General features: G+C 38.8%; 1 protein-coding gene across 2 annotated transcripts; it reads right to left on the reverse strand.

The window, feature by feature from the left end:
* Positions 1-1,142: 1,142 nt before the first annotated feature.
* Positions 1,143-25,932, reverse strand: PKM (pyruvate kinase M1/2). Of its 2 annotated transcripts, none has more exons than XM_053717309.1 (11): positions 25,778-25,932; positions 20,633-20,798; positions 20,134-20,225; positions 11,016-11,147; positions 10,727-10,913; positions 8,171-8,441; positions 6,769-6,919; positions 6,386-6,538; positions 3,592-3,758; positions 2,421-2,602; positions 1,143-1,622 (listed from the first exon to the last, which is right to left on the reverse strand). In XM_053717309.1, the coding sequence occupies exons 2-11, from the start codon at positions 20,790-20,792 to the stop codon at positions 1,516-1,518; spliced, it is 1,602 nt and encodes a 533-aa protein (XP_053573284.1). In that variant the 5' UTR covers positions 20,793-20,798; positions 25,778-25,932; the 3' UTR covers positions 1,143-1,515. The 2 variants fall into 2 exon arrangements, with proteins under 2 accessions (XP_053573284.1, XP_053573285.1); XM_053717310.1 differs by lacking the exon at positions 3,592-3,758 and adding an exon at positions 4,003-4,169.
* Positions 25,933-26,846: the final 914 nt, after the last annotated feature.

Genomic DNA, 26,846 nt, shown 5'->3' on the forward strand with positions numbered 1-26,846 from the left:
ACAGAATAAAATGGCACCTTTATACCCCCAATGGCCGGGGCACTCACCACCTCCTATGACCTAGGCCACAGACCGATTAGTCTCCTGTAAACCGCATTGTCAGGAAAGTCAATGAGGCCACACCCAGTCACATGGAGTGCCATGCAGGACCTCCCCTGCTGCAGGAAGAAAAGCACGCCAAAATGACAAGCTGCACAGTTATCCAAAACTAAAGAAACCTGAATGCTCTCACATCTGCCAGAGCCTCATCTCACACATGTCGCAGCATAAAATAAAGCAAATCATGTATAAAGCCCCTTGTTCAATAATCCCATTCCGGAGATATTAACCCTTTATTCCATACAGATCAAGTCACTGACTTGGTTTCATTTCATATAAAAACGTACAATCTTACCGGAATCATTGCCATGGAACAAACACACAGCCTCTAAAGTGTGACAGTCTTGTAGCATTGCACCCGACATGGATTTGAGTGAAAGAAGCAGGCAGTGAAACTCGTCAACACTGATTGCTTTAGGAGTTGTTGAGTCTGGATGGTTTCGTAGAAAGACTCTCCCTGCATCTCCAGACCCTAACATTTGTCAATGCTCTCACTGAGAGGCTGACAAGACTACTTAAAACTCCAGTCCCATAGCAAAGAGTACTACCCTCCATAAGAGACTACTCAGAATCTTCCGACACTTCTCTGCCATCCTCCTGTGACGGAAGGCAAAGAATGAGGTGGGGGGGGGGGGGGGGGGGGGGGGGGGGAGGTATTTAAGCCTTTGGCTGGGGTGTCTTTGCCTCCTCCTGGTGGCCAGGTTCTGTATTCCCACAAGTAAGGAATGAAGCAGTGGACTCTGCTCACATTAAGATGGAAAGGTTTTTTATTTATTTTTTTATTTTATTTTTTTAAATGGGTTGGGGTAGTAAGCTTCTTCCCCACAAAACCCAAACCTAGTATGAAGCCTGTTTCCAACACTTCAAGCTCATGAAGCAACCCCAACAGTCTTATTCATCTCCAAATGTCTATAGTGTGCGCTCTTTGGAGCAGGATCTTCTCAAATTAGTTATAAAGATTAATATCTTGATTGTAGCATTGTGATTTCATAAACGCACTGTTTATCATTATTGCAGAGCTTTATAATCAACCACCACAAACAACTTGTTTAACATTTTATTCAACACTAAACCAACAGTCAGGAAGATGACAGTCCTAGCTGCACACGCAATATATAGCTGCCCAGACAGGAAACATACTTAACATGTACTCAGGGGACACATTTGCGGAGTGTTGACAAGCAGCATTAAACATTTCTTTCACCCCCAAAGAAAGGAGTGAGCAGCATTGTGTAGACTAGCTATTGTAATGAGCAGCAAAAAGTGCACTGCTGCATACAACAAATGCTTCCATCTCCCCAAGTTCCACATACAGAAATGGAAATCTGCAAGTGTTTACATCTGTTAAGGGGAAATAGATCTAAGTGCAGATAACAGGGGGAAGGGAGAGAGAAGAGGGGTTAGATAGTGCCTGGTTTAAGGAACTGGAACAACCCGCATGGTGTTGGTGAAACCAGAGCCTGGCTGCCAGCCTGTTAAGACAATTACTATGTCGCCAGTCTTGAAGAAGCCACGCGCTTTACCTATAGAAAAAGAGAGAGGAAGTTAGAAAAGAACTGTGCAGGTTTGCTATAGACACAAACATTTTACTTACTACACACCTTTTGTTTTAAATGAACACCATTTATTTCTAAACAAGTTGTGTGAACTCCTACTGGGTTTACAACTGGTTATGTTTTCAGTTAGAATTGCCCATCAATAAAGCTACCTAGCTATGAACACAACCTTGCCTTGTTTTTACCATAAGTCAGTTGTATGCTTAAAGTATAAAAATTAGTATAAAGTTGCATATTGATAAAACCCATTTTTAAAAAAATAAAAAAAATAATCTAAGCACGTGTTTTTTTAATCTAAGACTTATATACAAAAGTCTGTGTGCTTTGCTTAATCATGCATAACTAAAATGTAATTGTAAGGCCCTTAAATTCACTTCTATTTCCCCCATTTACTTCATTCTCTTGGTACATATTCTACATTACTAGGAGCTAGCGATTGGTGGCTATTTACAAGCCATAGCACAAAAGAAAATATATAAGCCCTAACTACATAAGCTAAGCCAAGACTAATAGTTCACTGCCCTATGGTCAAAAAAAAATAAAATTAAATTGTGTCAGAGCAGATAATACAAAAAAATTTTTTAGACATCAATTTATATTCTACAGTATTTACTTCTAGCAAAGCCGAATTATCTATAAACTAGAAGATTACGTTTATCACCAGAACGGGCTAAATGACGTAGAGTAACAATTGCACACGTTTACAGATTTCACAATTATGAAGCACAATTATATTTTGCACATTAAAGAGTCACAGTCCCTTACCAATATCCATGGCAAAGTTAACTCTGAGATCTACATCTTCGGCCCAGGCCTTATGCACAGGCTCTTTGTACAGCACTGGGAAGATACCACGATAAAGATGTGCTTGGCGGGCAGTCTGTGCATTACGTGTCACAGCAATTATGGGAGCACGTGGTCTGTATCGTGAAACCAGATGGGCAGACCTGCAGAGATTAAGGGCAGGATATCAAAGGACAGTTTGACAGGAATGGATATAATAAACCAGATTAAAATTAATGTTGCAAGGATCTATGTAACAGGGAGTAGAGAGGCTTGTAATAGAAATCACTCAACTATAAATAACATTAAGTAAAGGTCAGGCAGAAAACATAAAAAGGTCATTTGTAACAAGAGCAGCACACTTGCACTGCAAATAATTACAGTAAACGCTCTACTACTAACAAAGTAGATCTATTCCCAGAGGCAGAACTTTTCTTCACTTTCTGAAATGAGATATTTTAGTGAATTTTTCTGCAGGTCATTTTTAAAAATACAATTAAATTTTAAATTAGACAGTTACAGTAAGGCACCACTTCAACTGCAATGCGTTGGTTAACTGAAGACTAAAGCAATTTAATGCTTTATAATATAGTTTCATTGCAAATTAGCTGCATACAAAAAAAAAAAAAACACATTTTAAAAATGTCTAATAAATCTGTTTCCTTTTCTCTTGGTCTAACATAGAAATAGTTATAAAAGATGCAATGCTCATACTAACGTCTTACATTCAGAATAGCTTTGCAGACTGGGAAAGGCTAGAGGGGGGGGGGGTTTGAAAAAAAATCTGAGAGCTAGTCAACAAGCAATGTGCTGCTGCTTTTGCATTGCTACTGCATATTTGAATGCTCAGTTCAAACAGCACTTTGCTCTGGATGCACTGTGATAAGGAAACTTACACACTGCAACCAGAGCACAGCTCTGTTTGAGGAGCTGTCTAATGTGGAGCAACACTAAAAAGTTCAAGCGCTAAAAGTTCCTGCATGTGTTCTGTTCTTTCTGCAGACATGCTGCATTTTCTGCGACGACATCTCAGATCACTGTATGTTCTGCCTTGGGGCATCATATTAACCATTTGCTAGTTAGTTTAACCAGTTACCTGTCACAGCCCTTATCCAAAATCTAGTGCAATAATCTCTAATATCCACCCTCCTACCTGCCAGATTTTGTTAGCACGATGATGGCTCCACTGGAGCATTTGAATGATGCCTCCACTGCTCCAACTGCTGTAGCCTCTGTAGGATCACGGGTAAGAGGGGAAACTCGCCTCAGCTCTTCAAATAACTGTCGGTGATAAATAGCCGCTTCTGCTTCTCGAGCGATCTACCAGTAGTGGTGTGGGCCACAAATGTCCAGTTATGGGAAGTAGGATCAAGGGGTGATTAGAGGAGGGAGAGGATGGGATGGGAGACATGTCAGTTTTCTTCTGAAAAGGCCCTACCTCACCTATTAAACATTGCTCACATTCATTTCATGTTGACCTTTGACCTGTCTCAACTCAGGGGAGCACAAGAAGAAGTCGCTGCACGTTAGAAGCATAAAGAAAGGGACGCAGGCTGAGCCCTACCTGCCAGATTCTGTCAGCACTATGAGCGCTCTTGCTAAGCATTTAAAAGAGGCCTCGACTGCGCCTACAGCCATTGCTTCTGCTGGTTCCCTGGAGCTAGATGTAAGACGGAAAAGTTCATCGAAGAGCTGGCGATGGAAAACTGCAGCCTCGGCCTCCAGAGCAATCTGCAGGCCAGAGGGAAGGAAAGGAGGAACCAGGGAAAGGAATGAAAAAGGGACAGACCAAAGAAAGAAAATAAAAAGTAGGGTGATTCTCCACAACAGGCTTTTGGGAACATAGGTTAGAGTAATACTGGAAAGTTAGGAAATAGAACAGCAGGTGAAGAGGAAAGATAACTAAAAGGCATATGGTAACACTTATTCACCAGGCAACACGACCCCCCCCCCCCCAAAAAAAAATATCCTAGACAATTGATATTATAATTGTAACCACTAGTCTGGCAAAGTAAAGTAGAATCTTCGCCACAATAAGATCACATTGTTTGGATAACTACTGTAGAGAAAACACAGGAGAGGCACACTGTAGGGTTACATTGTGCCTCTGTCCTGTTTTACTACTGGATTTTGATGCAAAATCATATAGAAAGTTTTAAAACTTGTGGCATGTAATAGGTACCGTGGGGGGGGGGGGGGGGGGGTGTAGAAGTCTGGTGATTAAGGATGATTATATTTAAAAAAAACAAAAAAAAACAAACCCACACCACACACTTAGTGATAGAAAGGTCATGTGTATGGGTGTGTTAGTTTATTTTATTTTTTTTAAGCAAAAATGGGATTATGGGTTTTCAGCAGCATGCCATGAGGTCCTTTGCACCAGTATTCAAACATGACAGTTCTCAGAGTCAGTGGTAACAAGTATGAAATTAAAGAGACAGGAAAGTAAAAAATTAAATTCATGATTTAGGTAGTTTTTTAACTTTTTGCATTCTCGCTTCATATCCTTTGTTGAAGGGCATACCTAGGTAGGCTCATAAGCAGCAATGCACTACTCCTAGTGCAATGTTGCTCTTTCAAAAGGATACCAAGAGAAAATTATTATTATGCCTTCTGAGATATGGGGGGGGGAGGAGGAGAAGACAAAACTGTCACAATTTGATTTTATGTCCCTTTAAGTCTTAAAACAATATACACCACTGCTAGATCTTGGAGCCTGGATGCTGCTGCTATAGTTTCCCCCACACTAGAAGCAGATTGAAAAAGATGCTTCCATTTAAATTTTTACCTCTTTAAAATGAGCACAGAAAGCAATGCACTTATAATTAAATTGCATTTTGACTGCTAACTTACTGTTAGATCCCCTCTTAAGCTTTAAGACCATTTGCGTGGCAAGTGCCGACAGTTTTTTTTTTTTATTTATTATATTTTAGATCCCATTGGGTTTTTTGGAAGTGTTAGCTACTAATACATGCATGTTACCAAGTGCATTGCTTCCTAGGATTTTAAATGTTTTAGGTTTAGTGTTGCTTAGAGCTACATAGTAGCATATTTAAGCTGTAAAACAGTTAGATTTGTATAAAATCTGCGCCATATACAGCCCACTGCCTCAGTTATATTAGCAAAACTACATAAATCACAGCATACTTGGATGTTTCAACGGCTCTGCAAGTAAGCACTTACAGGTCTATGTACTTTATTAGCGCTGAGGACAAGGTTCGTCAACTCAGGCTAGTTTTTATGGAAAACAATGAGCTTAGATACAAAACTCAAGTTATTAAATTTAGCAAAAAACTGTGGATTTAACCCCCCCTCCCCCCAAAGCCAAACCCATACTGTGCCAAATCAAAGATCCAGTCTTGCTGGCTACATTGTTAGACTCATTACTCATGCATTATTGCAGATCTGACTGCTTATGTCAGCACACTGCCTCATGAATGGTCATAAAACAAAAACGGCACAGAATGGAACGTGCTCAGGCCGATTTAGGCAGAGCACTGCTTAAAGTCTGACAGCTTCCAGGAAAAACCAAAAAAAAACCTCCCCCAAACCAAAACACAACTAATGCATAAAGATTGCAGGCATAGAAAAGCAAGAATGGGGAGGGGGATGGGGAAAAGCGCATAAGGAAAGCAGCAAATAGCTTGCGCTGTTAACGGCGTCTACATTGCACTGCTAGTATTGCTCAGGCATATTATAGAGCAGGCATGGCAGCAGCTCATGTCAATCATATCCAGAAGTTGCAATCTACACAGGACAGCCTTTCATATAAATATATCACCTCAACTACTATGTGCACATATGATGCTTAATATATAATACATTAAATTTATAATAATTTTACAAACATACTTTAGGGAAAAACATAGAAAAAGTTTATCTAAAAAGTTACCAAACAACCATATGAAGAGGTACATAGAGTAAATATTTGTTCAGTTGGTACTCACAGCATGTTGCATGCGAACGGCTTCCAATGGGTAGTCTCCCTTGGCTGTCTCACCAGACAGCATAATGCAATCTGCCCCATCCAAAACTGCATTAGCTACATCACTGCCTTCAGCACGGGTTGGCCGTGGTTTTTTAATCATGCTTTCCAACATCTGAAATGATAGACTGTCAGTACGCATTAAGATATGTGTTCAGTCTTTTGCTAAATGAGCTGGATTGTAGTTTGACATGCTAGATTAAATTTGAAAGTTCACTAACAGAATGGTCTCATTTTAGCAGAAATGAAAATAGACTGAAAACAATGTTTTGAAAATTACTATAAATATTTGAACACGTTATTTTCCTAGGACTTTTGTTTCATGTGGCTTAGATGAAGCAGTACCTGTGTGGCACAAATCACAGGTTTTCCAGCACGGTTGCATCGTCCAATCATCATCTTTTGAGCAAGAAACACCTTCTCTCCAGGGATCTCAATGCCAAGGTCACCACGAGCTACCATGATGCCATCACTAGCCTCTAGGATTTCATCAAACCTGTACAAAGGACAAAAACAAGGCTACCAGCCAGGCTATGGTTCATGTGTAAATATGCATACAATGTATTTACTACATAAAAACATGATACAATCTTAGTTTTTAAATTGATGAATACGTATTGCAATGATTTCCATAAAGTATATATATATATTTTTTTATTTCAATAAAACAATTTTACAATTTTTTTTTTACTTAATTTCTGCAGTGTCCATTATTTACTGTTAAAGCCCTATAAGGAGGCTATGGTCTCTACAGGAAGGCTCATCTACTATTCAGATAATGCTAGAGAGACAGTCTGTCTGGATGAAACTTTAGACATTTTTGGAACTTTATCTCCGAGTGCAGTGGCTACAAAGAGAAATTCTAAGTTCTTGTCTTGCAAGAAAAGAAAGTTTAAGTTCTCTATACGATTTAATGGGATATGAATGCCAAACTGCAAAGTTTCTCTTTTGTGACTCAGATATTACATTTTAAACATCTAAATTTAAATTAATTTTTCTTCATTTTCTTGGTATCTTGTTGAAAAGCACTGAAGTATATTTAGGAGCTAGCCCATTTCTGGATCACAATATATTGCATCAGTTTTTTCAAGAATGTTATCCCATTTGCAAGCGCACTAGATGGCAGCACTATTTCCTGCCATGTAGTGCTCCAGTCACCTACCTAGGCATCTCTTAAACACAGAATATCATGGGAATTAAGAATATATAGTAAGTAAATTAGAAACTTTAAAATGTTATGTTTGGTCTGAATCACAAGAACATTTGAGTTTCATAACCCTTAACATTTGTTTTTACTAACTGAGCAGTTTAAAGCAAAGGTCAATGAATCGGTGCCCAGTTTTTAATAATCCTATTAAAAACAAGGGCACTTTAAAGAAAACGAGTGAAATGTCAATTTTTATGAATTAAATACTTACCTTTTAATCTTCACAGCCGCTCCAGCGTTTCCCCCAGCCGTCGGAAGCCTCTTCATACGTCCAAAATGACAAATTGGGCTTCATCATTTTGGACCTGTGATGAGGTCTTGCGACAGGCGGAGGAAGTGCTACAGCGGCTGTCAGGATTAATAGGCAAGTATTTAATTAATAAAAAATGACATTTCACTTGTTTTTCTTCAAAATGCCCTTGCTTTTAATAGGATTATTACAAATCTGACACAATTCATCAGAATTGGCCTTCACTTTAATATCCCTTTAACATTTCCAAAGACACACACTTTTAAAGAATCACTTAAACTTTCAATTACCTGCGTACTCCCTCATGGTTCTCAATCTTGCTGATAATCTTTATGTTCTTGCCTTTCTCCCCTAAAACTTCTCTAACTGCATTCACATCTGATGCCTTGCGGATAAAGGAAGCAAACACCATGTCAACTCCTTGCGCCACCCCAAATTGCAAGTCTTGGATATCCTTTGAAGACACAGCAGGCAAGTCCACAGCTGCTCCAGGTAGGTTAACCCCCTTCTTACTGCCAAGAGACCCACCATTCTCCACCTCTGTAATGCAATAGTCTGGACCTGAGAAGCAAACAGATCATGAATACATTAAAGTTTGAATCTAACCAATATATTAATGGATGGGAAAATATAAAAATCTCACTATTAAAAGTGCACTACCACCAAATAAAGTGTCATTTTTCTATGGAATCAGTAATTTCAGGGTTTGAGAAAGCCGAAACCTATAGGGACTAATAGGGGGAGAAAGCTCTGAGATACAATCCAGAACAGACATGCTCTTGAATAGAACAGAATCGGAGAATTATATGGTTTGAATTTTTGTACACCCCCATCAAATAGTGCATAAGCCACTTTAATAAAAACACAATGGCTAAACTAATTCAGTCTGTCAGACATACAATGCCGTATAATATACCTATTGTTCGTGCGGAACTGCAGTGAGGAGATATTAAATTTCATATAGAAGAAATTTACTGTATTCATTGTGAAATCCAAATTAAAATCAGCTAAGACATTATCTATTCTATAGAAGTCTTAAATATGTTGCTGGACATGGGGTTGGAGGTATAACTATATAGAAAACCCACAGCAACTAGGCACCTTACTTAAAGGGACAGTCTAGTCAAAATTAAAACTTTCCTGATTCAGATAGGGCATGACATTTTAAACAAACTTTGCAATTGAATTTTATCATTAAATTTGCTTTGTTCCCTTGGGGGTATTTTTGAAAAGCTAAACCTAGGTAGGCTCAAATTGATTTCTAAACCATTCAAAACCACCTCTTAACTCAGAGCATTTTGAAAGTTTTTAACAGTTAAACAGTACTAGTTCATGTGTGTCATAGATAACATTGTGCTCACTCATGTGCAGTTTAGGAGTCTGCACTGATTGGCTAAAAAGCATGTCTGTCAAAAGCACTGAGATAAGGGGGCAGTCTGCAGTGGCTTAGATGCAAGGTAATCACACAGGTAAAACATTAATATAATTGTGTTGGTTATGCACAACTGGGGAATGGGTCATAAAAGGGATTATCTATCTTTTTAAACAAAAATTCTGGTGTAGACAGTCCCTTTAATGCAAATTCATGTCATCCTAGACACAAAATAGAAGGGATATCAAAGGCACTATTCTATGCATGTCAATAAAAGCTGTACATTACAGGAGAGATATGAGGCCCACGCAGCAGATGTGACTAAGATTTTTAGCATAAGGGTATAATAATTTTTATATATATATCTAACAATTTGAGCGGTCTTAAAAAAAAAAAAAAAAAAAAATCACCACACACCTTTATTAGAACATATAGCAAAGAGTAAAAGTCAATGTGATTAAAAAGAGCATTGTCAATATGAAAAAAAAATTGTACTGGAATAAAGATGTGGTTTTGATAGAAGAGCTAAAACCTTGGGGGGGGTGGGAAGAGAGACTAAGTTGTCTGTTGCCCACAGAGGAAGCAATTTACTAAAAACTCTGGCTTCTTTAAATGTGCAAGCAGGCAGTGTAAATCCTGTTCATATGCTACATTTGGGTAATAGATAGAATATATATCTATATCTCAGAATGATAGCAAAATAAAATAAGTTATTTATTTACCTGTACGGGGTGCAATAAGTACGTGGGACAAACAAACGTCCCTAAAAGATAGTTGTGTTTTTGTAACATTTGAAAGATATAGAGATATGTACATAATTATTTTGAAAGAATTTGTGCATCTTTTGTACTTTTAGTGCATTTTGATGAATTAGATTGTGCACAGAAGCTATTAGTATGAGAGTATTGATCATCTTATTGCATCTTTTCTTTTACTTTTAATGGTCAGATTAACCATTCATGAAATCAGGTTACCAGGTTGTGTACAAAGTATCCATGCACTGTTGAGCAATGATTTGAATATTCCTCATGTGATGTGGGCATAATATGTCCCCTTACTCTGCATGGACAGGAGTGATTGAGAAAGTTACGATTCAACTAAACTCATCTGGCTCACTCAGTGTCACACTTATTGCACACCAATTTATGGAGTTAACCTTCTGTGTGCGAGAGTGTATTGGAGCATAATGTGCAGCAAGGGTGAATTTTCCACAATTTATCTGAAGAGGTGGTGTGAGCATGTACTTAACAAAATATTCTAGCCATATATTAAAACCCAAAATGATTCTATACTATTGTTGATAGATTTGAAGCAAAAACAAAATCAGGCGGGTCACATTCCAAATGGTTTAATGAGAGATTTAATTTTTGGGAAAGGAAAATCGTGATATACACCATACATTCTGGCTGGGGGGGACTGAAGTGTTCAGGAAAAGAGCAACTAGGTAGGTCAAAAAGCCTTCTAATGCACCTACCAATTTCCTTAACCATCAGGGATATAAGCCCATCATCCACATAGATTTTGCTGCCAGGCTCAACCACCTTTGGAAGGTTTTTGTAATCAACCCATAGAACATTTTCATCACAGTTTTCCTGGAATGCATCATCCAATGTCAGGCGCAAGACTCCTCCCTTCTTTAGCTCTACCTCTGCTGTGCCACTCTAGGGAGGGGGGGAATAAAAAATAAAAAATATATATAGTGTAATAACCAAACACCCCAGAGAAAAGTTAGAAGAATCCTACTGAGCATGTAGGTCACTCACCCCTTTAATAAGGCCAGTACGGATTTCTGGTCCCTTTGTATCCAGCGCAACAGCCACAGGTCGGTAATGTATGGGGTTTGATGCAAGGCTTTCTGTAGCTTCCCTAACATTTTTTATGGTGCCAGCATGGTACTGTAAAAGGGAAAGGAAAAAAACAGTTGTTTATAAGTTTCTCCTGGCCACCAGGTGGAGGCAAAGACTACAACAAAAGTAGTAATATCCTTTCTAGTTCCCCAATCCTCCCAGTATTAGTTATAGCCAATAATATGAGGAAGTAGTAAGAAAGTAAGAAAGAGTAAAGGAGGTGCAAACTAGAACTGCTGCCACAAGGAATATTAAGCAGGTTTGTGGACTCACTACCAAGAAATATGAATTATATCAGTTAGTGATGGTAAATTCTAGTTTCTGAAATGCTAGGATCTACCATTGGAACAAATAGAGGACTTTCATTCATGAATTATAAGATTCATGCTGAAAGCTACTTTATTTGTTCCAAGCGACCGCCTTCACTGAGCTGCTAAGGCAACCGACCGGCAGAACGCTCTTTGGCAGAGAGGTGACGTTTCCACCTCAGCCAATAGCATTGCGGGAAACCAGTCTTGGCACAATTAAAGTACAGAAGAAATTAAACATTTAGTGCTGGCAGCAGCAACATGACTTGTGTGCATACATATAGTTATACAATAGCTCTAGAAGCTTTAGGTTAGTTCAGGGCAGCTAAAGCCAAGAAACGAGAATTATATTTTATTACAAACTACTGCAGATGAGGGATTGAATTTGTGCACCAACATTACATGTACAGCTGCTAGGAGCAAAGAATGTAGAAACCTTGCAAACACCTTTGGACATACCAGTCCAGTTTTCTTGCCCCTAAGAAATTAAAGGCATATTTAAGTTTCAAAAATATATCCCTGTGGGATTTGTTTTCATCAGTAAGTGAGCAATCCAACCTAAGACCAGCTAACAGATGTGCATATAAAGAATCCATAACTTAAAGGGACACTGTACCCAAAAAAATCTCTTTTGTGATTCAGATAGAGCATGCAATTTTAAGCAACTTTCTAATTTACTCCTATTATCAAATGTTCTTTATTCTCTTGGTATCTTTATTTGAAATGCAAGAATGTAAGTTTAGATGCCGGCCCATTTTTGGTGAACAACCTAGGTTGTTCTTGCTGATTGGTGGATGAATTTATCCACCAATGAACTGCTGAACCAAGAAAAAAAAGCTTAGATGCCTTTTTTTCATATAAAGATAGCAAGAGAACGAAGAAAAATAGCAGTAAATTAGAAAGTTGCTTAAAATTGCATGCTCTGAATCACAAAAGAAAATTTTTGGGTACAGTGTCCCTTTAAACGTTTATAGCATTTGATACATAAGAAGTTTTTGGATAAATAGGAGCAACAAGGACAACATTTTCAAAAATAAATAAAAAACAAACCACACTAAGGTGCATCACTTTCATTCTTTGAAAAAAAAAAAAAAAAAAAAAAAAATAAAGTGGTGCCAGAAGAACAAAAAAAATTACAGCAGCCTCAGATAAAAACACACAAGTGGGAGCTGTGAACTCTTCCCATCAGAAGAAAAGAAAATCAGGGAATCACAATTTATGTTTTTCTTCTAACGGGAAGACTCCACAGCTGTATTCATTACTTTTGGGAAATACCCAAGCTAGGACACCGAATGCAAACAACGGATGTGTACAAAAGGCGGCCCCTTACGAAAGGCACCATAGCCTGAATTACCCGACACTGGTGAAAACCCGAAGCCCAGGTAACTGCACATTAGTTACACCGCCAGGAAAGCCGAACTAGAGACCACTCAGTGCCAGAGTCCGTCGAGCCCAAACAGCTTCCGAGAAGTCAGCCCTGCAGGACAACTCCCATGAAGGTACCTGGCCGCAATACAAAGGACTGCTATCTGCCCCCAAAGGGGAGAACAGATTCCCAGGAAAAATCCAAAGGATCATTCCACACGGCTCAACATAAACAACCCATGCTTGTCTTACGATAGCCTCCCTGGACGCTACTAACTCACTAGAAACATAAAGGGCCTAATAAAAAAAAAAAAAAAAAAAAAAAAAAAAAACCCAAATACACACATCCACCCTACCATAGACCCCACCTACCCAGTTGACACCTGGAGTCTACAGGAACATCAAAAGCGCCAGAAGACCAGTAGGGACCCATCAAAAAGACCTAGAGCCTAAGCCACAGGCAGATAGGCATCTCCCACTAAGAACAAAACCCCACCCTCCTGTGAGAGAAGCACACAGGACCACAAACACCTAAGGTGAGACTGAACTGTCCACACCCATCTAAGGAGACATGGACCTTGGCCAGGGTCCTCGAAAACCAGAATTGGTCAAAAGATCAAAGTTCCAGAGCAACCCTAAGCTGCACCCTACTATTAGGAGCGCACCAGCTAAAGACCGTAGACTTGGCGATCTAGCAACAGCCTCAAACCCAAGAGTCTGAAAGAGCTGCTGAACAGTTAAAGAATTTGACTTGGATCGCAAGGAAATCTCGTAGACAGGTGTTAACATGAGTTACACACTGGCAAGGTAGCACCTGAAGGTGAATGAGAACCCTGTACCTTGCTTGCCATAAGACGTAAGGCACCCTCCACGAAGCCCTAACGGAACATTGAGGATAAATGGTCAACTACCTGACCCCAGAAGGGCGACCGTCTGTAACCGAACTCGACTCTTAACCGTTAAGCCCCAAGGCTAGAGTTGCAACAAGGACGCAGAAACACCCAAACGGTAAGACTGTGGTCAGACAAAGGGTATAATAGGGAAGAGACAACAGCCAGAGATCCTTGAAGGATCGCTCTTCCTAAAAAGAAACAAAAAAAAGTCAGAGGGGTTATATTTAAACAGTATGCCTCATACTTCGATAGAATCCGAGCCCAGAGCAATAGGTCAAGTGACATTCAGAATCCGACAGGATTAAAACAGCACCACAAGGGTGACATGAATCCAGGTAACAGCCGAAAAGCGTCCGACCAGTATCTGACTGGTATAAGGACACTCCAGAACTGCCCAAGAAAATTCTACCCGAATGATCCATAAATGAACTAGAAAAACCTAATTCTATTCAAAAAGTGCGCGACTTCCGAGGAAGTGCCCACAAAATTGCAAGTTCTCAAAAACAAAAATCAGACATGAGCTTAAGAAAAAAAAAATTAACACATCCATCCGGATTGAAAATAAAATTAATGGGAACACCCATCGGGTGAACGCCCAAGTTGAATGAGGACACCAACAGGGCCAGCTGATCAGAGGCCCAGTCACCCAAGCTCAGAACTCAGGGGGATTAAAAAAAAAAAAAAAGTGACATAAAGGAGATTGGCTGCTCCCCCAAACGTCGTATCCAATTTGCCATCCAGCGCCTCGGATCGGGATCCTCCACCATTGCAAAACATGCCTTAGTAGAACACAGACGTGCCAGCCTATAACGGAAGACAAAATCATCCTTTGCCGGATCAACAAAAAAGGACCCTGGCCCCAAAAGCCTCAGAGGCCAGCGCTTCCTCAGAAAGCCGAACTGAATTAGGTGATCACACGCCTGACGGGCCATGGTTAGCAGAACACGGACAGTATCTTATTTATCTCTCAAGTGAAATATTTTAGTCAACGCTATAGAAATGGCCATGCAGAACCGTGCCGTAACCTCTGGAGGAAACAAGCCACCCTCCAGAGAAAAAGTAAAGGCCATAGGGACACCTGTTTGCGTAGCCGAGAAAGGGTCTGGGGCACACGCCTCACGGGACATGGAAACCTCAGAGTGCATTGAGCCATCCACCTTCAAGCTCCCTGGTTCGGGAGAAGAGAGTACTCTAGAACGGCAATGGGAACATAACTGATGGGCATTGATTACCCAGGCCATCTCATATTCTTCACAAGACACATTCTCCGTATCGGAGACATCTGTGTCTAACATCAGAATCCTCCATAGTTTTAGGATTACAGAAATGGCAAAAACTGACTGGCACCCTCTTTACACCCCCAATGGCTGGAGCACTCACCACCTCCTGTGAACCAGACAACTGACAAGCCTTAGACTGTCACACACAGTCAACATACAGAAGTGAGAAATGTAACCGCACCATCTTGAGAGATCGCGTCACTGAAATAAGGCCGTTATGTTCCCGAAAGCCTAGGTATTGCTACACATTAGCAGATAAAACTACATAAACATAATTAAAGTTGCCCCTGTTCAATAACCCCCCCTCTCAGGAGATATTAACTAACGATTCCTTATTTAGTTAAGAGTCCCACTGGGACCCTACCTTCTTTCATTAACATATCAAAATAAAATGATCTTACCGGAATCTGCACCGTGGAACAGTAGAATGGCCCTTCAAGTGTGACAGATAGTAGCATCGCTTCTGACATGAGTGCCTATTTTTTTTAAATGTCAGACATAGCTGAATGCAGAAAGCAATACGCTCTCCGTATTCAGCATTGCACCAGAAGCTCTTGTGAGCAGCTGATGCAATGCTGCCCCCTGCCAATTGGCTGCCAGCAGGGGGGTGTCAATCAACCCGATTGGGTTGAATTGTGGCAATCTGTCCGCCTCAGAGCAGGCAGGGTTATGGAGCGGCGGTCTTTAGACAGCTGATCCATAACTTGCGTTTCTGGCGAGTCTGAAGACGCGCCAGAAACATGGCCTGTAAGCTCTGTTCGGAGCTTGATAAATGGGCCTCATGGACGTAAGTGAAGAAAGGCAGGCAGCAAAACGCGTCAACGCTGATTACCAAGGAGCTGTTATGAGTCGGGATGGGTTCACAGGAAAACTTTCTGCATCTCCAGACTATCATCCATGCTCTCACTAAGAGGCTGACAGGATTACTTAAAACTCCAGTCCCATTGCGAAGAGTACTACTCTCCATGAGAGACTCTCTAACTTTACACTTCTCTGCCAACCTCCTGTAACAAAAGGCAAAGACAGACTGGGGGATGAAGGTATTTAAGCCTTTGGCTGGGGTGTCTGCATTTCCCAAAAGTAATGAATGTAGCTGTGGACTCTTCCCGGGTTTATAGAATTTTAATGGAGGTAGAAATGGGGGGGGGGAGGGAAAAAAAAAATAAATAACACACCTCCTTTTAATGTCCCAACTCTGCTACTGCAATAAAACTTACTCACTGGCCTTCCTCCCCTGCCTTCAGTCCAGCCTAAAATGTCTGCCAGGTTAATCCACCTTTCCTGTTAAGCCACTGTATTTGCTGCATCTGTGTCCCTTTACTGGGTCCCCATTCACAGCAAAATTAAAAAAAAATTCAAACACTCTTACCCTGACCCACAAAGCACTTAACGCCGCTCCCTACTAAACTATTATACTCCAGCCTGCCCCCTAAGATACAGCGACTGACTCCTTGCATGTTCTATTTTAACCTCTTCCCATGCAGCACCAACCCTCTGGAACACACTTCCTTGCACTGTCAAGCCATTCCCCTAATATGCCTTCTGTCAAATACTCCCTAGAGAAGTTTTGTTCAGGGAAACCTACCAACCAACTCAGTAACAAATGAATTCCACTTAGCTAATAATTGTCCTCATCTAAATCTGTATTCTCATTGTCACCCTTGCAGTCCTCTCTGCCTCTATCACCCTTCTAGAGTAAGTTCCCACAGGAATAGGGCCCTCAATTCCTCCCGTATTTGTCAAATTCTGTCTTGAATCTTACAAGTATTGAATAACAAAAAATTGCTTTATGTTTCAGTTAACCAACACATTGCAATGTAACTGGTGCTTTAGTTTAAATACCCAATTTAAAATTGGATTTTATTTAAAAAATGACCAAAAAAAAAAAAAACTCATCGCAGAAAGTGAAGAAAAGTTCTGCCTCTGGGCCCAGGGACAGCACATAGGTTGGTGCTATATAAAGAATTATCATTGTTCCACTTATGAAACAAGTTTTAACAAGACCCATATGAGGTGGATCTTAGTCCACTCAAGTACCATTAAAGAGATGGTACAACTTAGCTAATGAAATGCCATATGTAATCTTTGACATAAAAAAAAGGGGGGGGGGGGCACGTGTGTCCAGGCAGCGCCCTAAGAGGATGCAAACTCAGAGGTCTCAAGACTAAGTTTGATAATCTGCCAGTTATCAATGAAATCAGAAAACATACTTGGTACCATATTGTTTGACACAACCAAAGCCTGCTGAACTAGAAAATACAAAAGGTATACTGTATTTATGCAGTCTTAGCCCTGATCTGGAATATTGAGGCCTTAGGTGGCAGCCTTATTCAGAGCCCTTGATACTCACGCCGGTACTCTGGGTTAAATAGTCATCAATCTACACATTAAAATCAGCAGAGAATCCGGAAAAAAACTTTGAAGGGCCTAGAGTCGGGAACTACATAGTTAGAGCAACCTCTGAAATGCTCACTACAGTTGCCCCGGCTGTACATCAAATCTGATGGACCTGGCACTGATCCTGGGGTCAGTTCACAAGATTCAGCTAGCCCCTGCGTTACCGATCTTGCTGAAAGAAGCTATAAGAATGTCACATATCGGGAGCTACATCACAATGCCATCGTTGATGTCATGGACCCAGACATCTCAGTTATCTAGCGAGGCCAAACCCTACCTTGAGGACATAGGAGCATATTGCCTGTTTGACCCTGGTGAGGCGGCCGACTTTCACGGTAGTGACTGAGCCCCCCGAACTAACATTTTTAGCTATGGGGCTAGTGTCGGTCACGGTGGAAAGATTGGGTGATACTTATTACTGTTTAAATGGCATGTCTTTCCGATGGTATCGCAGGCCCCGGGGATGGTCATTTGTGTGGAGGTTTCAGATCCAGTATAGTCAGGACGCTGTCTTTTCGACTTAGAATTGGATAGGTTTACCTGTCAACCTTAGCTCTGTTGGACATTCCCATCTCAGATGCTAAAGAACTACATTGGCGATCAGTGCTTGCCCAGATCAGAGATCTTGCTTCTGATGATAATTGCTATATGGCTAAGTTGGGAACATAAGTTTATGCTGTTTAAAACTGTGCTTCTCTATTTGCTTGCATATTCACGTACTTTTGTTCTGATGTATCTTAGGTCAGTTGCTTTATAAATAGTTTTATTCATGACTTTTGAACTAGAGCAAGCTACATTGGTTATCCCATAGGGTCATGAAGAAATTTAAAGAGATATATCTTGCTGTAATGGGGGCAGTATCCATTATATTGAAATACTCATTTTGCTTGTCTAAGCTCACAGGTGGGGCTGAGAATGAAGTAAATATATCTCGTTGTCTGTCGGGTGGATTAGTATCATTAATGCCTGATGAAAATGAATTACCGACTGATTAATCTGACAGTGACCTTGTGGGTTGTAAGGGAGATTTGGTCTCCCATGACAGCGGGAAAAGTAGACCCTCTGACTGACCTTTAATGCTTTAGTAGTTACCCCTGAGTTGGCATATTATCTCAGAAAGCTTGCCTCCCTATATGTGCATACACACTATCAAAAACCAAAGTTTCAAGCCCTAGACATTACTTTTAAACACTCATTTGTTATATAGCGCCCCCAGAGATGTATCCTAATAGTTCACTAATTTAAACTCTTTTGGATCAAGGTAACATAAGGCCCAGCGCTAGTTAACATACCAAACTACACTCAGACCTTAACTACCTCCCCCCCCCCCCCCTTCCGTTACCAAACATAGGTATTACTTCGCTAGGGGGGTATAAATGTCAAGCCCAGTTGATTTTATGGGAAATTACATTAGCAGCTTGTGCCCGCTGAAAATGACCCAATGTGGTTCTAAAAATACTGACTAATTGAACTTTGCAAAGTATGTATGTTTTTATTTGGTTGCTCTTAAAACTTTCTTAAAAAAATTAAATGCAGTTCATTGAATATAAAAACAATGTTCCATATCAGTAATGTATAGTTTATATTCATTAGATTTGTTTTATGCAGTGGCACCATCTAAAACTAACCTGTTCTTGGAGAAATACATAAAAACTACAAGTCCTTTATTGATGTAGTATTATTTCTCTAGTCTATCATAATAGTTAGAGGTGCGACTATTTAAATGAAGAGGATCATTGAGCTACATTGAGTTTAATAGCGCGATCAGGCACGCTGTGACTAGTAAACAGACCAGCTCAGTAGAGCCAGGAATGGAGTTCCGTTTTCGTTGTAAACTATCTAACCCTTTGATTTACAAAGCTGGCGCTAAGCTAATGTTATATAATTCTGCACTATGTGCAGAATTATTTAACATTTGCAAGGTTTAGTGCCTCTAAGTTTCACTTATAAACTCAGCGCATAAAAATGTTTGATTGAACATGAAACATTGTTGCAATATACATAATTTTGTTTTAATACAGAACATCTGTAAGCTTGCACTTGTTCCACTCTGGGGTTTGGGTTAATACTTTTAGATAATTTTCTGCAACATATTTAACCCCACATTTTCTGTAGTCATTTGCTCTTAATGTGGATTATCAGTAGGGATGCACCGAAATTTCGGCCGCAGAAAGTTTCGGCCGAAAATGGCATTTTTGGTTTTCGTTTTTTGTATCGGTTTCGGTCTAGAATTTTCATTTCGGTGCATCCCTATTATCAGTTTTAGATCTTTGTGGGCATACTACACACACTTTAGCTAATATATGGAAATTACAAAGCAGTATTTGCCTAATTAAGCAAACCGTTTGTGCCATGTATGCATTTAGTTTGTGATTGTTAGCAAGGGTTGTTTGTTCTGGGAAACAGGGAAATCAGTAAAGAGAAATAAAAGATATGCTCATTTGACAAAATAAATCTGGATTTATTACAACATTCATGCAGGTTACAATTGGTGTTTAATGTTCCTTTAGTCACACCTTGGCTTCTTTTCTCCATTAGTTAATTACAAGCTAGTTACATTTTCAGATGAAGGTGGGTAGGGGGAGTAACACTTGTTTTGATTAAGAAAATTATTTTGTTCAATTGATTAATAGCTCTACTGTCCCATGTAGGATAATCTTTGAGTGGTGCTCTGTCCCTTTCAGATGCCTAAATCTTAAAATTTAGATTGAGAAAAAAAAAAAAAAAAAAACCCTACACAAAACACCACAACCTACCATCATAATTTTATAGTTGTGAACAAAAGACTTACCTCATGTGTCCCATGGGAGAAGTTAAGACGAGCCACATTCATGCCAGATTTGATCATTTCCTTTAGCATTTCTACAGACCGAGATGCTGGGCCTGTCAAATAAAAGCCCTCATATTGAGCAACGCAATAAATAGGCTGTATCACTACTGTGCAATATATACTGAGGAATTAACACTTTCATTCTCTAGTCCAGAGAGCTAGAAGTAGATAATCCATTGTGAGGAATATTTAAAAGGGCAAACACACATATATACATAAACACAGATCTCTCATGATACAGATGGAGCATGTAGGTTTTAAACAACCTTCTAATTTACTTTTATTAAAAAAAAAAAAAAAAAAAAAGTTCATTCTCTGACCCCTGCCTAGGTATTTATTCAGAGGACACAATGGAAATAAAGCAAATTTGATAACGGAAGTAAAATTGAAAACACATAAATTATGCTCTGTCTGAACATTTGTGTTCCATATACCGTCGAGCATCAGTATCCATACCTACCAATAGTGCAGATGATTCCAGTATTGCGTGCAACAATGGGCTCAGAGTCAATGTCCAAGCGGCACATGTGGTCCAGGAAGGTGTCAGCCATTGCTGCATGTAGCTGCTGCGTCTGGATGAAGGCACTTCCTGCCTCAGATGATATTTGTGTCTTCGACATGGTGAACTAGGAGAGAATTAAAAAGTGACATTAAACACCAAGTTAATGCAAATGGTTTAGTTACATGCAATTAAACAAATTTGTAGCAGTTTCATTATTTTTGTTCTCCTTTCCTAGAATTTAATGCTAAATATTGTGGGCTTGCCAATTCTAGTTAAAGGGACAGTCAAGTAAAAAAAAAAAAAAAAAAAAAAAAACCACACTTCTGTTTTAAATAGGGCATGCAATTTTAAACAACTTCCCAATTTACTTTTATCACCAATTTTGCTTTGTTCTCTTGGTATTCTTAGTTGAAAGCTAAAACTAGGAGGTTCATATGCCAATTTCTAGTGATGCACCGAAATGGAAATTCTGGACCGAAACCGAAAATCCAGGATGCACTCGGCCGAAAACCGAAACTGATAGCGAAAATGTATTTTTTCAAATTTTTTTTATAGTTTTTTTTGCATAATTAGAGCCAATAAAAAAAGCCCACACTTTTATTGAAAGTAACACACTAAAATAGGACAAAAATATCTTAAAATATGCTACACAATAATTTTACCAAGGAAAAAAAAAATGCCATTTTCGACGAAAATTATTGTGCATCCCTACTTAAAACAATTAGAATTATCAATATACTGTTTTATTCTTCATTTAGTACTATGTAACAATCATATTTAACATGTTTTTTTTTACCAATTATCCAAATAAAGTATGATCCTAGAAAACTCATTGTATGCAGAACAGTAAGTGAAGTAATAAACTTAAACAGCAGCTCTAGGCTAGCATCAAATTTGAAATATGCTACACAATAATTTTACCGAAACAGGCAAAAAAAACGAAAACCGAAATAGCCAAAAATGCCATTTTCGGCCGAAACTTTCTGCGGCCGAAATTTCGGTGCATCCCTACTAATTTCTTAGACCTTGAAGATTGCCTCTAATCTGAATACATTGACCACTAGAGGGCATTAGTTCACATGTTTCATATAGATAACATTGAGCTCATGCATTTAAAGTGACCAGGAGTGAGCACTAATTGGCTAAACTGCATGTCTGTCAAAAGAACTGAAATAAGGAGGCAGTCAGCAGAAGCTTAGATACAAGATAGAGGTAAAACGTGTATTATTATAACTGTGTTGGTTATGCAAAACTGGGGAATGGGTAATAAAGGGATTATCTTTCTTTTTAAAAAACAAATTCTGGTGTTGACTGTCCCTTTAAACATGGTAGTGCAGACACAGCTATATTCCACACTCTAGTAAGCCATTTATAACCATTCCCCAATGGGCCTCAGCAGAAAACCTAGCATAAGTTACAATATGGCAGCACCCACTACTTTATGGATATTAACTTTACCCTGAATACATAATTCAAGCAGTGTTTAACATCCCTTTAAATCTATGAATAGGAAGCTTCAACTGAGACATTACGAGAGGTAAAGGCTGGTTCAGTTCTGGAATTCGATTACAATACAACTGGGGGCGAACCAAAAGCCCACACCCGCTAAGCAGCTTATCCCTAAAAAGACATGGAAGTCCATTTTATGCTTGGGCTGTGCAGTCCCCTGAGGAGGTCTTTACCTGTGAGTGTATATTTTTAATATAAACACACGTAAAGTCCTTCTACTGTATACACAACACAAACATATATAATCCCCAGACACACAGACTATAATAAGCACCCTTTAACACTGCATTACAGCAACTTCTCAGTAGTGTTGGGTCTTAACAGCCTACTAATTATCTTTTCTCTGCTTCAAGGAAATCCATAACCAATGAAGACATTTCTTGCTCTTTGCAGCTAGTTAAAGGGACATAAAAACCCACATTTTTTCTTTCATGATTTAGAAAGAGCATGCCATGTTAAACAACTTTCCAATTTACTTATATTATCTAATGTGCTTTATTCTCTTGATATCCTTTGTTGTAAAGCATATCTAGATATGCTCAGTATCTTCTGATTGGTGGCTGCTCATAGATGCCTCGTGTGATTGGCTCACCCATGTACATTGCTATATCTTCAACAAAGGATAGATAAAGGATGAATCAAATTAGATAATAGAAGTAAATTGAAATGTTTAAAATTGTATTCTCTGAATCATGAAAGAAAAATGTTGGGTTTCATGTCCCTTTAACATCTTGTCAGGTGTGTTCTCTAAGGCAATGGTCTTTTTGGTATTAAGACTGGAATAAGGTTGATAAAAAACACATGTAAACTACGAAAGAATTAAAGGGACACTGAACCCAAATTTTCTCTTTTGTGATTGAGAGCATGCAATTTTAAGCAACTTTCTAATTTCTTGCTATATTTAAAAAAGGCATCTAAGCTTTTTTTTAGTTCAGTACTCTGGACAGCACTTTATTGGTGGATGAATTTATCCACCAATCAGCAAGGACAACCCAGGTTGTTCACCAAAAATGGGCCGGCATCTAAACTTACATTTCAAATAAAGATACCAAGAGAATGAAGAAAATGTAATAATAGGAGTAAGTTAGAAAGTTGCATGCTCTGAATTACGAAAGAAAATGTGGGTTCAGTGTCCCTTTAAATATTCATGGTTTTTATTCTTTTGGCATACACTTTTTTTTTTAAAGAAGGAAATCTTTCTTGGGGAGTCTAATGAAAAACTAGTAAAAACTTCAGCCTTGACTGCTTTACAGCAAATTAGTACAAAGTGTAAGAACTCTATGCCATATTACATTTACCAGTTTAAATTAGAACTAAATGTCATATTTAGCATTTCTAATACCCACATATTTGCATTTCCTCCAACATTAGCAGACTGCCATCCTCCACATAACCTGATTCTGGCACCTCCCTCAGTCTACTAGCTCAGGACCCTACGTGCAACAGAACACGCAGCACGTCAGATGGAGAGAATAAGCAAGTCATGAAAACTGCACAGCTAAACCTACAGCTTTGTTGACTGCACACCTCAGCAAACCATGTACCAGTTTGATGGTGTCAAGTTAAAAGATTGTTCACATATTGCCAGATTAGTGTTCTTTAAAAATGAACTTCGGGGAAAAAAAAAAAAAAAAACGACAGGATTTGCCAGATCTATCTCAGTGTAATAAGTTAAAAATATAGTCTCTTCCATTTGATTGAAAAGCCTGTACCATGCGATGGATGAATCAGCAGCTTTAAGGGCCATTATAGGAGGAAAAAGACATGCTCTGACTCGCTGATGCATGTTATTAACACTAGCGACTACTATTCAGGAGCAACACATGACTGTCGTTGATCCAGCCTGGGTTAGCTGCAGCTCCTGAGTAATGGGGGTTTAACAGCATTTGCAGTGTCGCAGAATCACAAGTGTTAAAATGACACTAAATAAAGAGCATATTTCCCCACTATAATGACCCTTTAATGCCTAGGGAATTTGCTATAAACTGACTGGTTACATCAAAATTAGTTATGGTTATATGAAAGGAGGAAGGATTTTATCTTTTAAAAAAAAAAAAAAAAAAAAAAAAAAAAAAATCATCTCTATAAGATGGTTACTCTCTGGTGGGGAAAATTGCAATATACACACATTATGCTACCCAGTAACCCTCTTTTTTCCCTGTAGTAAACAGTATCTCATTAAAATGCTAGCTCAAAGTTCACTAGTCATAATTTGTCTTCTCCAGAAACGATAAAACATTGCCCATGTGGATATTATAGTGACTTTACACAATGAGCAAGAGTAACCATATGCATTTCAATAGATATTTAGACCTTAGTACACATACTTTGAAGGTTAGAAGTTTCATTGGCAGATTGTGTTGCAGCATTGGGAATTTCCATCAGGGGGAGGAGAGAAGAGAGAGAGATCTGCTCATCTCCATAGCAGCAATGCCACTAGTCACATTATGATAGAAGTGTAGCCAATGCAGTATAACCTTCCCACACAGTATTGGCTAACGGGATATTACTCAACTAATCTGTTTTACAGAATACAGGAAGTTTGATAGAGCAAGAGAACACGTTTAGGACCAGAGTCTGCATTATACTCTGACAAAGGGATGATCACATGTAAAGCATTAATTTTAACAGTATGACCTTTAGTAGCAATGTCATGAAAGAGCATTATTGTAAATGACCAATAAAAATGAAAGTTAGTATCCAAGCTTCACATAAAATTACAGGCTGCCTAGTGTATATATATATATATATATATTTTTTTTTTCTCACCAATACACCAGCTATAATAAAAATAAAGTCTATAGATTAAGATAACTCCCCAGACGTGACCTTCATGAACACACTAGGACAGATATAGCATCCTCTGACAAGTTACTGAATATAGAACACCCAAATGTGATAAGATTCTTCTCACATTACTTAGTAGATTTAACTCTTGCTGGAGTAAATACACCATCCCCCCTGAAAGATTAAAGCATTAATTATAATTCAGGGAATTTATACAATGTCTACGTCAGTTTATTAAACTATTGGAAATATGTCTTGTTTTATTTATACAAGGCCTTCATCATGTTCATTTAAATCAGAAACATAAATGATAACCAACGTAGCTGTAAAACAAAAAGAAAAGCTTCAAAGCCAGCTAGGTACAAGGGATTTGTGCAAATGTCAAATCAACTGACTTAAGGAAAAGGGGTGTGGCAAACAAAATTGATGGTTAAATCGGAAAAAAAAAAAAAAAACCATACAACAAACGTGGACAGTCTCAGATTAATAAAAGGGAATACTGCATTTAATTCAGGACGTATTCGATAGTTATTTTTTTATGCACCCTTTCATATATACGTAGTACCCTAACCTAAAAAAACAGAATAAAGCAGTGTCAAAATAATTAGCATCACTGGTCACACACATAATAAAATAAGTAGGTTGACACATTTAACACACTTCAACCCATAAAAATAAAATAGAACACCACCATTATCTTTATGTACAGTTAAATCTATTTGCATATAACGGATTAGATACGTCACAGCCATAATACTTTTTTTATAAATCATATAAGATACATACAAAATAACTATATACGATTACCTGTTATAATACCACTGTTCTAACAGAACACAGCAACCTCTTCTCACACAACCCGACTAACTAACAGTTGCCGGTTGCTCGCATTTAACAAGGTGATCCCTGCAAACCGCATCACCGCCATCTGCTGCCGCACATATCCCTCCGTCACTATTATTTTGTTCAATTTGATGGAATTTAAATAATACACTTTTACAATTAGTTTCTAACTCTTTATTTTATTCGGAATTTAATTTATTTGTGTTCATATTGCAAAAAATTAGGAACACGCCAAGCGAACTACTTGTTTGAGTGGATGTATAATTTTAATCAACATATCAAGGTGTGACGCACTTTTTCTAAAAGCCAATGGGATCATATATGTGAAGCAGCTGTCTGGTGCGTGCAGAAACCCAGTTGTACTCATGCGCAACACTAAATTAGCCGCAGCATCAAGCGAATGTGTGTAAGAGCGCCCTCTTCCGTAGTGCTTTGGTATTGTGCCGCAATTTCCAGTGACTGACAATGTAAATTACCAGTAAATGGAATGGAATATAATAGAATGATCAATAGATTGTTATAGAATGCACGCGTGCCTGGATGTTGTATTCATGCTTCACTTTTAAATAGTAATTATTATAATTTATTTCCCAAAGACTAATTACTCTGCGTGTTTATGGCCTATGCAGAATGTTTCATTCCAAGCTGCTAAACACAAAGTTGCTGAACATTTTTTTTATTACAGGAGCCAACAGGGCCAGTGCTAGACTATTTTGCGCCCTAGGCAAGACCAGGTATTTGCGCCCCCCCCCACACCAAAAAAAATATAAAAGCAACAAAACATGAAACTGCTAAATTTCTTTTAATTTTTAAAAATTAAGTGCCATAAGATGAGACACTGACAGGTCTATTCACTAAACCAACAGCATGATGCAGAGAGGGTCTAACTGCAGACTCTGCAGGAGGAAGAAGTCACCTAGATATATGTTACTTTATATGTGTATAACACTCTTAAAAAAATAGCATAATACATTACCATTATATTATTGCATTTCCAACTTGGCCCTTTAAAAAGATTTTTAAAAGTGTATAA

This window comes from Bombina bombina, chromosome 6 (genome assembly GCF_027579735.1).
Source record: "Bombina bombina isolate aBomBom1 chromosome 6, aBomBom1.pri, whole genome shotgun sequence".
NCBI lineage: Eukaryota > Metazoa > Chordata > Amphibia > Anura > Bombinatoridae > Bombina > Bombina bombina.